General features: G+C 41.1%; 1 protein-coding gene across 3 annotated transcripts in view; it reads right to left on the bottom strand.

The window, feature by feature from the left end:
- The window catches only part of fgd5b (FYVE, RhoGEF and PH domain containing 5b), a 28,174-nt gene extending 18,402 nt beyond the window's left edge, over positions 1-9,772 (bottom strand). For all 3 annotated transcript variants that reach the window (XM_042508471.2, XM_042508488.2, XM_042508480.2), the window contains exons 1-5: positions 9,533-9,772; positions 5,814-8,331; positions 741-891; positions 185-243; positions 45-75 (exon numbers count right to left, since the gene is read on the bottom strand). In XM_042508471.2, coding sequence (XP_042364405.2) covers positions 45-75; positions 185-243; positions 741-891; positions 5,814-8,331; positions 9,533-9,542 — 2,769 coding nt within the window. In that variant the 5' untranslated portion in view covers positions 9,543-9,772. The remainder of the gene's footprint in view (positions 1-44; positions 76-184; positions 244-740; positions 892-5,813; positions 8,332-9,532) is intronic.
- Between the last annotated feature and the right edge of the window lie 4,231 nt (positions 9,773-14,003).

Raw genomic sequence — 14,003 nt, 5'->3', positions numbered from 1 at the left:
TTAGATTGTAACATTATATTTAAAAGATTAGATGCATCACTTACTTCCTGGAGCAGCTTGAGGGCTTTCACGTGTCTGTGGATGGAAAAATTAAAACACAATCAAACAGGGACGCGAAGGGAACCTAATTAGTTTGGAACACCTAAGATGTTTGATAAGGGAAATTAGTTTACATGTCACTTACAATCTCTCTGTATCCACCAGCTCCTTCGCGATGTAAAAAGCTCTGGATCGGCCGTCGGGCTGTAAACAATCATATTTTTTACTTGTAATAAGCCCCGGGTTAGAAAGAGCTGAACATTTTTGGCACCAGTTCAACAAATATAGCTGGCTCCCCTCTAAACATCGTCTCTACGGGGCAATCAAATTCTAAATAATGAGTTTAGACTTGTGGTAGCCCATTAACCTCCATTAACCCACATTAAAATCCAAGCTTGTGAGGGCAATTTTCCAATTGCCCAAGGTGAAACACAGTTCACTTTGTTTTATTTTGTTCAGATTTTTTTTCTTGAAATAGGTCATTATGTGTATCCAGCATTTGGAAAAAAGTAACGTAAAATAAAATGGATAAACTCATTTTTAAAGGTGAAAATAAGAAATTGAACGACTTGTCAACAAATTAATTACAAACAAACACAATGCATGATATCTAAACTTTCACAGCAGGAATCTAAAATTCTGTTGTATGAGTCTTTATTCCCACCTCTACACTAATTCAACACACATTTGTCAAGACTGACCTGTCTGTCATAAATGCTGTCTGCGACTCCGTCCTCCTCCTCAGAGGTGCGTCCTTGTTCTTCTTCACCCGCCGTCTCTTCCACATCACCCACTGAGACAGACTGTGGAGCAACAGCCATCGAACACACGTTGTAGGCTTCTGTATAGGCACTGTTGAGAAAGAGGGGTGCTATGGTGAAATATAGGATTCAGGGCTGCTTCTGGTTAAACAAAAAGGATCCAACTTTTTGACAAAAATGTTGATCTCTGTAGGATCCTTTCTATAATGTTGTCAGACACTTTTAATAATAATCTGAGCCTGTCAGTAGCAAACAAGCACTTTTAGTGGACTTAAATTGACGTCATGCTATTGCCCCAGTTGGTTACATTACAACTTATTTTGCTCTCACTCTAATGGACCAGTTTAAAAAATGATTGCCTTCATTAGTCACTTAGACACAAAAACATGGGAAAAAGGGTACAGGTTGAAAAATACTGAAGTTACCCTTTAAAGAAATAGTTTTACATTTTGGGTAATCATTTTTTTCAATTTCTCTGTAGATGATGCCACTCTCATGTCTGCACAGCACACACACAGCCTGCTGAATGCTGTCTTAGCTTAGCCCATAGCTGGAAACAGGGAAAACAGCCTGGCTCTGTTCTGAGGTAATGAAATCTGTGTGCCAGCTCCGCTACATAGCATTAATAAATAACGTGTTCTATCTTGTTCTCTATATTTCTCAGAGCAAAAGAAACGTCAGGGGAAAAAAAATGTATAAGAGAAATCTATGTACCTATTTGTTTTCCCTTTAATCATCTTGTGACCCATGATGAGGTGCTTAACCTAAGATTGGGAACCACTGGCCAACTGTATGGTTTTTTGTTTTTTGTTACCACATACCCTCATTCATGTGAGAATAAATCAGATGAGTTTCATTTAATCATATGTGCCATCTTTATGGTCCTTCACAGTCGACTACATTGAAATATCACTACAATAAATATATTCAGTGTTAGAAGCAAATGTGAATAGATAAAACATTTCCGGTCTAGAGAAACCAATAAAGTGATCCTGAAAGGCCTGCGGTAACAACTGTACCCAACCAGGGACGCATGTCGGTATTTTATGCTACGAGATTCTCTTCTGCAGGGAGCCCAAATGAATATGCTAATGGCTGCGGCTCAGTGGGGAGTGTATGCTATGCAAATAAAAACACACTCTTAAGTTACAGTAATGATGCAGTAGTCCTCTATGTGACCAGTTGCCTTGCCAATGTTTCTGCCATGTTTCACTCCAAGCACCGGTGGATTTAACCCCACTGAGATGCAAATTAGCTACGTATGAACAGCGTATGCGAGCAGTTCAGATCTCTGCAACGCACACATTAGAGTTGCACGGCCCATTACTGTTCACCGGATCAAACTTCAGAGGAGACACCAGGGGGTTTTTGAACCACAAACTACATGCTTAGTTTCTATATTAGGCTTTTATATCACTCCCACAGAAACTGCCTCTGTCACCTCTCACAGTCCTGCTGTTGTATGAAGGCTCAAGGCAAAATCTATGGAGATAAATTACACAAGGAGATAAAATAGTATCAATTTTCTTTTTGCCCCAGGTTCATCTGTGAGCCTATTTGCTCCAGTGATAGCAGTGATGGGGCGAATGATCTCCAAACTATGATCTGCTAATATCACCCCCTCAGGCTACTGCGAAACTAACAGTCTCGACACAGCAAAGCAATATCCACACGGACTCTGCTGTCCGTGTGGATATTGCTTTGCTGTGTTTACAGCTGATGTGTTCACTAGAAGCTCAAAGTGTGGAAAATTAAAATCAGACTGCTGTCTTTGTTTAATATTAGCATATTACAATCAAGCTCTTAAGAGTCTTGCAGTCATATATTTTGTGATAGAAGAGCAACGACCAAAAAAGAGCTGCTGCTTAATGAGGTGTCCAACGTTTTAGCCACCTTCACTAGCCCTGATTTGCATTAAGAGTATGGGGAAACAAGTGTCTTTTTTTAAATTTAGATTTAGATTTTATATATTCAAGACCATAGTTGCTTAGTATGCAAAATGGGCAATATAATAATGACAAAACATGGCACCCGGGAGGAATTAAGTGCAAGATAAGGAGGCAGCCTGTTTACATATACAGTAACTTTTGGCTTATCTGAATGTAATAACAAAATAATTTTTTTCAGCAGACATTATTAATTCGGCTGAGGGGACCTGGGGCAGCGAGCCCACAGTTGGGGCTGCAACTAATGATTACTTTCACTGTCGATTAATCTTCCCATTACTATCTCGATTAATCAATTAATCATTTTGTCTTAGAAAGTTCTGGAAATAGTGAAAAATGACCATCACAATTTCCTTAACCTTAAGTCACACACTCAAATACCTCAATTAAAATTATTATGATATAAAACAACAATCATCTCAACAGAGAAGATGGAAATAATGAAAGCTAAAACAATAAGGATTTATCAAAATTGTTGCCAACTATTTTTTTCTGTCAATCAACTGATCAATTAAAGCTGCAGTTGCTAACTTTTATAATAATAACCTTTTGTCATATTTGCTGAAACCATCACTATATTCACACAGTAGTTCATGAAAAAGATGTCTGTGAAAAAAGTCACGTCCCGCCTCCCCTCCTACTGTCTCTGATGGTGTTTGTTTGATTTGGCAGCAGTGCACCAAAAACAACCAATCAGAGCTGCAGAGTCTTTCAAGCAGCTGTCAATCACGCCAATTATGACTCTTGTCAAATTGTCAAATGAGGTGGCGTTGATCAAATATGAATGAAGATTCTGTAACTACTACATAAACAGGATGGAATGAAAATTTAGTTTCTATTGTATTTAGGCAAAGCAAGATGAAGCAGCACATAGCACATTTTATACAGCAGGGCAATTCAAAGTGCTGATTTATGTGTATTATGTCCATTTGAGTTCTGAGGAAATACAAAAAATTAAGTATTAATATCAAATTTCTGTGCTTCTGTATATTCGTGCCTGTGTTTTACAGTTTTTCTTGCACACACAACCACGATGGTAAACATGATGAGAGGGAAGCACTGCAGTGAACAACTGCTGACTACAGAACATCCTGAGATTTTATCTCAGCCTGTTGTTCCTTGACTGGCTGGAGAAGAGCAATGACTTCAAAATGCTCTGACTATTAATCATCCTGAGAGGCCTGCATGATATGGGCACAGCTAACAGGAATGCAGGGGGGGATGGGTTAATGTCAGCGCAGCATGGCTGATCATACCAACAAATAACACCAAAGCAGGGAGGTGAGAAGCTCTACCTACAGCATCAACATGAGGGACAGCTTTAACACCTAAAAAGATGATATATGAATGAAACTAGCCTGTTTTAACATAAATCTGAAGAGACTACCCCACACCTCCAACAGCACCTCCAGCGTTTCCTCCTCTACCACCCAACATGCCCCAACAACACACACACACACACACATCATGAGGGAAGCTTCTGCATTGTCCTCCCTACCACTGATCACCACTTCCCCGTCTGTGTGATTTCATCGTCGGGGGACTCAACGTCATAAATAGTTATAAATCCTCTTCCTCAGGGGCATTGTTAAACCTACACAGTGTCCGAGCAGTAATAAAAAAGACTTGTGCTGCTCAGTGTAAAAGATGGCAAGGATCACTAATATTATGTCCAGATGCATCAATCTACATGAAAACACATCCTGTACACAGACACAAGTTTTAGGGGCATACCTTTATGGAGAGCAAAGTAAGCCTGTCAGTGGGTCCATTACTGTGGTCTAAACTGAAATATCCTGACAACCACTTGATGGATTGCCATGAAAATGTGTACAGACGTTCACATGCCCCAGAGGATGAATCTGTATTATGCTGGTGGTACCTTGACTCTTCTGACTTTGTCCACTTGTTTGGTCAATGACCAAATAGCTATATATCTCTATAGCACATAATGGGAACCTGAAAAAGATGTTCCCCTGCTCTGTAATTGCCTTATATGACATGAGTTAGGTTAGAGGACTACAGTCATATCTGATTGCAACTTCACCAGTACATGTCCCGCTGCATGACCACTATGCACGACCAGAATTTTTCTCCCATTTATTACATATTGGAAGCAACTGATTCGCTGCACAAAGTTTGCTGGGATACCTGCAATAGAGGCCTAGCTGGTGGTGCAATGACAGGGAGTGACAATTCAAAAATTCAAGCGGTGTTCACATCAAGACAGCCAGTCAAGCTGCGACTCTCTGATCAGCTCTTTGTACAACCCAGAAATGCTGAAATGAGACAAATGTTATATGTAAAGTAGTTGATAATACATCAGTGTTTTCAACAAATGTCTTGGTTTCAGTCATATTGCACATGTGAGCCATTTCTAGTTGAATTTGTAAATATGCTTTATTGTAATTTTAACGCTCTTGTGTTGAGCTGGTAGAGCAGGGGGTGGGGGGACTGTCAGTGCGGAGTTTATGCAGATTGGTTGCGTACAATAGGCATGCACCATTAGTCTAAATGAATGAAATTAGTCTAAATAACTTTTTATAAACTGATAACTTGCCATCATGTTTCAACTGTAGCCAAGCCATTACTCCCTACTCCACTCATTTATGAAGCCCTTAAACCAACTGTATTTACAACAATCTCATAAATATTTCACAAAAAAAGCCTTGTGTCAAAAGTTGATGAGATTCTGTCCACAGAAACGTGGTCAGAAGCCTTTTATTGTGAAACGGAGACAGGAAAGGTTGAATAAAACAGATGTTTGAGTATTTGTTCGTGTCTGTAACAGATGTAGACATTGAACTGCAGTAAAAGGAGGTTTAAAGTCACTATGACAATTAAAACTCCATGTCTCCGTGACTCCACAGGCTTTTTTTGCTAAAAACCGAGCACGTCACTCAGAAAAAATTGGCGAGCCTACGTTTCACTAAATGTGCCACAGCTCATCCGCGTGGCTCAGACATACGGCTGCTCTAACCTGTTACATGGGGGACAAAAAACAACAGGTACTGAGCTCAAATTCAACCTTACATGTCTGTAGACTTTTGTATTCTTGTTTGCATACCTTTCTGTTTCCTGTTCGGTTGACTGAGTTTTACTCTTGAACCCAGGGAGGCTGCTCATGTCCACGTAACCGTCAGTCTCGTTAGCAGAGGACAGCACGCGACTGGGACGGTCGAAGAAGTCTGTGAACAGTGGCTGTCGGACGGGCCTCCGCTGTGGTACCTGAACATTCTCGTAATCCGAGCTGATGGCGGGGACATTCTCATAGTCCGAGGTATCTGCATTGGGGAAGGAGATGGAGCGAGGCTTGGTCAAGGGAAGAGGAATGAAAGGCACACGGGAGCGGTCCTCAAAAGACTCCACCCGGACAACGCTGCGATTGAGAAAGGCCACCGAATTCCCTTTTCGTTTGCTCTCCTGGTAGAGCAAGAGGGAGGACACTGGCTCAGATGAAACAGGTTTACTCGCAAAGCGTGAGTTGAGTTGTGGAGAGCTACTGATGCTGCGTCTATCTGGGTCCAGCAGTCTGCTGGGCGTGTGGTGGTTGGAGTCTGGTGAGGACTTGAATAAGGACGGGTTGACGTCCACCACAGGCTTGCTCTCTGTTTTCCTTCTAAATTTAAGCATCAGGAAACGTTTAATGGAGGATTTCTTTTTCCTGTTTTTCTCCGATGAATCTCCCTCTATAAGAAGCGAGGGGGAACTCTTTGTGATGGGCCTCTTGGTGATGTATGCCAGCTCAAATGGAGGTGGGATGTCCACTACGGATGTTGGAGTGGAGAGGCTGCTGGATGACAGAGGTGAGCACCGTGAGAAGCTTCCAGATGAACAAATGGCACCTCCCTGTCTCGGGGATCCTTCCATGTAGCTGTAGACACCCAGAGGCATGTCTTGTCCCTCCATGGAAAGGGAGCGGGGGTACAGAGACAAATAGTGGGGTTTGCTGTAGCTCTTGGGCCGCATTGAGCTCAACATGGGGCTGCTGCTCAACGCAGGTTGTCCAAATCCACTCATGTAAGGCCTCTGAACAAACTGCACTCCTATCTCAGCCACGTTATCATTATTGCGGTGTGACAGTGAGCGGGAGCGCCCCTCTGCTGTCTTATTATGAAAAGGAAAAACATTTTCACCCTCTGAGCTGTGCCCTGGTTCCTCGTACACATGCTCATCAGTGATGTCCTGCTCCGTGTCAGTGGTGTCATCCAGGAACGGCACTATGTGACCGTCCAGGTGTTCCTCAAAGACGGAGTCACTCGGAGAAAGCAGCTGGCTTTCCGAGAGAGAAGATGTAAGTGAGGTGTCAGTGTCTGTCGGCACTGAGATGGACACCAGCCTGAACCTCGGCTGGCAGCCTTCGTCATCGAGCAAAGCCTCCACTGTACGAGCTTTGGAGTCTTGAGTCCTTTTCTGGAATATTCTCACCTTGTTTTCATTGCTGTTTAAGCTGCTGTACTCAAAACTGTTTCCAACTGCCACGTAATCCTCAGAGGACACACACTCTGTTTGTCCGTTTCCTGTTTCCTCATATTTCCCAGCTGATATTTCACTGCTGTTTACAGATGAAAGTGGACTCTGTGGTGCTCCGTGAGCTTTGTTATTCCTTGGCATCATATCTCTGTTAATAATGTCCTTTGAAGAGACGTAATAAGGCTCGTGAGCTGGATCATTCTCCTCAGCATCATCATTAGTTGTGTCACAAGCCTGATTGTGATCTTCAGGGATGAAGTCAGAAAAACCAATGTTCTGCAGGTTTTCACCCTTTTCCTTCATTTTATGGCCACATCTAAACTTTAGGATGTTGCAAGTGATGCCACAATCAGGAGCAGATTCCTCTTCTTTCTCCTCTCCATCTGTTAGAAAAACTTGTGTATCAGCGTCCTTAATGTTCTCATTGCTGAGGAGAGCCGGTTCGTCTGTGAGGGACTCCGTTAGATCATCTGCTGTACAGTCATCATCCTTGATTTGGAGCTGCCTCTCCCTCATGTCTCGATTTTCAGAGGAACAGCAGCCAGCATCTTCATCAATGCTATTAACAGAAATGTTTCCCACTGAGAGGCCATCTGTGTCAGCCAGCGCCTCGCCGGCGTCACAACCATTGGCGTCCATGTCCTCAGTCACATCCGTGTCAACCATCTCCACCATGTCCTCGGAGTCAGCTGTGACTCCAGCATCACTGACCCAAAGTGTTTCCAGGGAGTCCACCTCCTCTGTAAGAGCGCTGTCGGTTAACCCCCAGTCCTCGTCCATCTTATGAATCACGTCTTCTTCCTCTTCCTTTTCCGCCTCTCCGTCCTCCCACCCCTGAACATCTTTGAGGATGTAGGCATTAAATTGTTTCTCTGCAACCACTTTGTTTAGACTGTTCTCTGTCTCGTGGTCCTCGTCAGCCTCGCCATCTGGAGTCAGTAAGCCGCCGTTGATGCATCCTCCCTCGTTGCAGTTAAGCTGTGGTGTGACTTTAGGTTTTGGGGCGATAGAAGGTTTGGGACCCCTGGCTGCGGACATGAGAGGGGAGGGCAGCTTATGGCTGGCGTGACAAACAAATCTTGGCTTCGGAGCAACCGAAGGCTTGGTGCAGTCTAAAAGAACAACAGGAAAAGGAAACTGTAAGATTATGCGCTTTAAAATAGCTTACAGGTCATTTGTATTGTGTCCCTGTGACCTAGAACAGCTCAAAGATTCAAACCTCACACATAATAACAGCATAATAGAGTGTGTAAAAACCCCATTTTGATGATTATTGTCATGTGGTCGCAATTTGACTATTTTCTTTACAAAATGAACACTTTTTTGTCAATAAATAACTATCAAATGTAGGTCAGCTGAAGTTTTTCTGATACTATCCACAAAGAGTTTCCCAAACTAAAGCTTTGCTTATAAAACTACATTAAATGGGAATTAAATTGAGTCATTATACACCCTTTGAGAAAGAGTACAAAAAAATCTAAGGGATTTCCCTCACTCACTTCCTGTGATTCAAGTGAGAGAAACCCCTCTCAAGCTGCACTTAATGCTTTGAGGAAAATACTGTATATAAAGCGACAAAACGGAACACCTGTATTTCTTGCAAGGACGTAGATTTTGTTTCAACATTGGGGGAGACATACGAAAGGGGGGTTTGTGGGTCCTCTGACAGAAAATTTTGAGCATCAAACACTTACTTTCCTGCAATATGGTGAGTTTTTCTACATAGATCTGCATCCCGAAATCTACACCTATGAATAAATGTATAATTTATAGTACATTGAACTCATGTACAACATATGATTGCTTTTGGAGAAGGAACTGAGCTGATAAAATAAATTAGGTTTACCATTCAACTTTTCTTATATACTAAAAATGCACTCCAGATTTTGGTACAATGAGTTTTTACCCCCCAAGCTGCAAAAAAAAAAATAAAAATCAAAAAAAAAATCAAAAAAAAAATCCTATGTCCACATGAGTTTTTAGCCCAAATAAGTTTCATCAATGTTAAATCACACCGAAAGCTCTGCTTTTCTGTTAAACAGGTATTTAGTGCAAAAATCGCCAATAAAAGACATGAAACATGAAAAACACTGCGTTAAACACAGTTTGGTTTGTTTCAAATCCTGTTACAACCGCTGGATTTATCATCTTTTAGGTACAAAAAAAAAGTCAAATATAAGAAGATTAAAAGTAAACTTTATGTCCAGCTCTATGCTTAATGTTCACTTGCTCGAGTGTACACTAAATAGCCTATTGAGCACATAGTAAAATATACGCTTTGGTTAAAACCCCTCTGGTCCTGGAAGATCTCACCTGTGTTCATTTTGGCGAAGCGACCGTCTCCAACATCTCGTCCACGGGATACCTTCGGTCCACAAAATGTTTAAAAAAATAAAACGTGTAAAAAAACGGAGCCGGACTCGGCTGGACTGTGCAAACACAGAGTGAGTGAGTCTGCCTGAACACAGCTCTGTCTAATCTTCCTCTGAGAGGGAAAACGCTGCTCAGCTGATCGTTTGTGCGTCCTACAGCGCGCAGGACGCGACTGGAAACCAAATGGAGAAGAAGAAAGGGAAAAAAAAGCTCGATCCGCTCGGCATTACACCACAGAGACCAGTATCACTGTTACAGCAGCAGCAGGTCCAGTCAGGTGTGGAAATGTGAGCATCAGCCTAAAAATGACGACTGATTAGTATTTCAGTTTAGAGCAAGGGGGGAACGATAAGGCTGCAAAGGATTTGATCTTTTGACAGTTAAAGTGAGTTATAGATCCGTTAAATTTCAGACATTGCCACCGAATTTATGATGAACTTGTCAATAAGAACTTGTCTTGATCAAACACTGAACTATATATGAAAAAAGCAACTTTTTGATAGATGATAATATAAATAATGCTGCCACTTTTCAATAGCTTAAGACATGTTTAAGGAAGGGTCTTTGAGTTAAAGTCACTAATTGATTTATCAAATAAATCGTTCACAAATGAGTTATTGATTGGTCATGAGAAAAACTTTTGGAGTTGTGAAAAATGTGATGACTAATGACTTGGTCATTAAACACCTAAGTCACACAATAACACAAAAAGCCTAAATGATCAGCTGCGGTAGACCAGCAGCTCCTGTGTTCAGCCATGTGAAATCACTATTTGCTAACAGAACTCCTCAAATAATCCAAACTACCCCTCTGAGAAAATGTCTCAGGGTTCCCACAGATTTTCATGGACAAAATTTCCAAACTTTTCCATAAATTTTCAAGTTAAAGATTTTTTTCTTGCCCTTCTTGCCCAGTATTTTTTTCTTTCTTTTTTTTTCTACTCTATTCAAACATAATTCCAGCTAGTTGGCATACAGGAAGGGAGAGTCGAACCCAGGGAGAGAATAACAAAACATACATGATGGCAAACAAATCACATTCAGACATCGACACATATTAGAGCTACATTAAGCTGCAGAAAATCAATTTGCCATTACATTACAATACATGGAAGGATATTCATGAAAGATTACTGTAACCATTTAATGAAATTCCATGACTTCCCAAAACCTCATGACTTTTCCAGGGCTGGAAAATGCAATTGTGAAAGTCCATGACTTTTCCAGGATAATCATGACCGTGGGAACCCTGATGTCCGGCAATGGCTTTCTTGATTGCTGCATGTACAACTTTAAACGAGTAGATATCTTCTCCCATTACAACCCCTTAAATGTTACAAAGATAGATCACAGGGCAGGTATTTGGGATTCCACAACCCAAACTATTTTTAACAACTGTATTAATATTTCCACAGTATAACCTCTTCTTTGTACAGTTCCAAAAAAAATATGCAAGTGGGACAAAATAATATTTTTACCTTAAAAACATGAGGTACTTTTACGCTGATTTAATCAAAGCTTCCCTTCATGCTTTCCACAATTTCTGAACGTTTAGCTCCAGTGTGATTATACATTCTCAGATCCCACTCAGTTATGGATGATATTATCATAATTCTCAGTACTGATCATGTCTTATTTTTTTTTTTTTTTTTTTTAAAGTTCTGCGCATGTGATCTGAAATTAGCGCTCCTTCATTGATGAACCAGTCTGTTTCCCTGTGTGATCAGTGCACAACAGGCTCTGTTCTGCATAACAGGAAACTGTTCTCCCTGTTTCCTGCACAGCCCAACTTCACATCCTTCGCAGTTTATGGACATCGTGTTCACATTTAACCCCTCTGTGAATTCACCATGACTCACTGGGGGTGAAGTAAGAGTAGCTATTTTTACTCCTGAATTGTGGTCAGCTGGTGGAGATTTATTACAATAAAAAATATCTGTGCTGTGTGTCACAAATTCAAGAGCAACAAACAGGAGTGTAACAATGGGGAGTGGCTCTGAGGGGGATCAGTACAGCGGCAGGAAGAGAAAAAAGGGACCTCAGTACTACAACGACCCTTTTTCGGCCCATGAAACATGTTCACATTAGAAAGAGTTACATACAGCACATTACGAATTGCTCTAAGAGAGGTTGATCCTGTCCAAACAGCACAGTGAAGAGTCTACTTGGTAAACTGAAGCTTTCCGAAACACAACGCAGAGGCGTTCTCTGCTGTCAAGTCTGTTAAACACACTGATGAACAGTCACTTCTTATATTTTTGTGCATCACACTCTAAAGTCAAACATCAATCCATGGCTACAAGAGGAACTCTAAACACAATACTCCACAGCTACTGATATGATCGCAATTATGTTATCTGTTCACTGTCTGTTCATACATGACTCAATGCAAAACCTGAGACAAAAATTCACACACTAACTAAAACACTAAACACTGAGGTACCAGAGAGTGTCTCTCAGTGTGCTGTTCTTGAGACTATAAAGCGTATTGTCACTAAGAGAGTGTTCGGCTCATTGATAAACATAATGTGGCTGCACCTTTGACCACCCTTTTGTCCGTGCAATAATTGTGTTTACATATTGAGTCAATAAAGGGGAGGAAGGTGAGCTCTGCAGCCTGCAGCACGACAGAATAATGACAGATCCTCTGACAAACATGACCGATAGGGAAACATGTTTTGGGATGTGGACATGTGCCCACACCAGCGCACACACCAGCACACGCACACACACACACACACACACACACACACACACACACACACACACACACACACACAATAAAAAGGGCTAAAGCATAAGGCTGGTGCTATGTAATATTGTGAAGAAATCAAATATTAAGACCAGAACAAACAATACGGTAGTATTAAAACTTCCTCAGTAACCTGTTCTCATTCCCCGGGCGTCAGATACTGCTGCTTTGTTGCACCCTTCTGCATCTCATAGCGACACATGGAGCACCCTTTAGCGTCTCTATGTGACACACAGCTGAATCACATTGTAACACATGGTTAATGTTGTGAGACGGTCAGGGTCAGGTTTAGGCAACAAACTACTTGGTTTGGCTTAGAAATATGAAATTATATTAGATATGATAAAATAACATGATTATGATAGATTATCAAAAATGCATTCCACAAAAGAGACAAGCAGACACACACACTCAGACACACAAGCAAACAGAGACAGAGCTCTATGTGATAAGAAAAGGTCAGAGGAGCCGAATCGCGTCCTGACCAGTACGGAGAAATGTGTGTCTGTATGTATGAATGTCCAGGTGACTGATGACAGGCTGCTGCATGACAATTGACATTTAGCATTAATAGGTGAATCTTTAAAAACTGATCACAAATATATACTTTGATTTTTAAAATACACGCAACAACTTCCTAAACCAGCTGGACACCGTCGTTTGTAACTAACTACTCAAACAGGTGTAACTTGTGCATATGTTGAGGACTATTTTCTGCTGCAGATTAATACACATTTGGGCTCTCGTGAGTATTTACAGCAACAGGACAGTGTTTAGGGGACTGACTCAAAATAAACTAGTGTTTTTGTTTACATTAATACAGGAACTGTGTTTTTAATAGTTTATGGGTGATAATGGAGCTCTATGGGACAGATGAATATTACGTTTTTACGACACAAAAAAGTGCTTGTTATGATCATGTTTTTGGTTAAAATAGGTAAATTTGTTACATACTGTCATAAAAATACATACTTAACAACACAACACATACTTAAATTGGGTGATGCTATGCTAAACCAAAAATGTGAATTTTGGTTTCCAATGGGACACAAACCAGTCTCCTGGATAAAAGTCTTGTTTTGTTTGACCCAACCACCTCCCCTCCCTCCAGCTCTGCACAGGCTTTCTCGCTCTTTATATTCACTCTTATTAATCTGTCGTTGGTTTATGTATTTATTGGGTTTTGTCAAGAATAAGTAAAATACAAAATATCCTCAGACTTAGCTGTTAGTGGTTTGAGTATTTCCTCTTAATACAACTACAGAGCACAAGTGTGTGCTGATTCTTCCAGCCTGCACTATAACCCAGTGGCCTGTGCCCGTCTTCAAATCAAAATGAATGAGTGTATTTATCGATTAGAGGTTCAACACCTCATCAATAAATTGTCCTTTATCTTAGCAGATCTCTGTCATAAAAGGGTTGGGATGTAGGAGATCCAAGTCAGACACGTGTACCGTCATGATATACTGCATGTGTGCAGTAACAGTATTGAACACCGTTGGTATGTTTTTGGTTACAAATTAGAAAACCAATTAGAGCCATGTAGAGTGTGAACCTGAGGTCCATCTCTGTTTGTGTGTCTCCTGTTTGCGTCAGGCAAGGAAGGAGTGTGTCTCCTCCTCTCTGCTGCTCTGAGGTGAAACAATAAGACTGGAGCTTA

The sequence above is a fragment of the Plectropomus leopardus genome, chromosome 2 (genome assembly GCF_026936395.1).
Source record: "Plectropomus leopardus strain MGB_pleo_1.0 chromosome 2, ASM2693639v1, whole genome shotgun sequence".
NCBI lineage: Eukaryota > Metazoa > Chordata > Actinopteri > Perciformes > Serranidae > Plectropomus > Plectropomus leopardus.
Note: the sequence above shows the minus strand (reverse complement) of the source record. Positions and strands in the feature narration are given on the sequence as shown.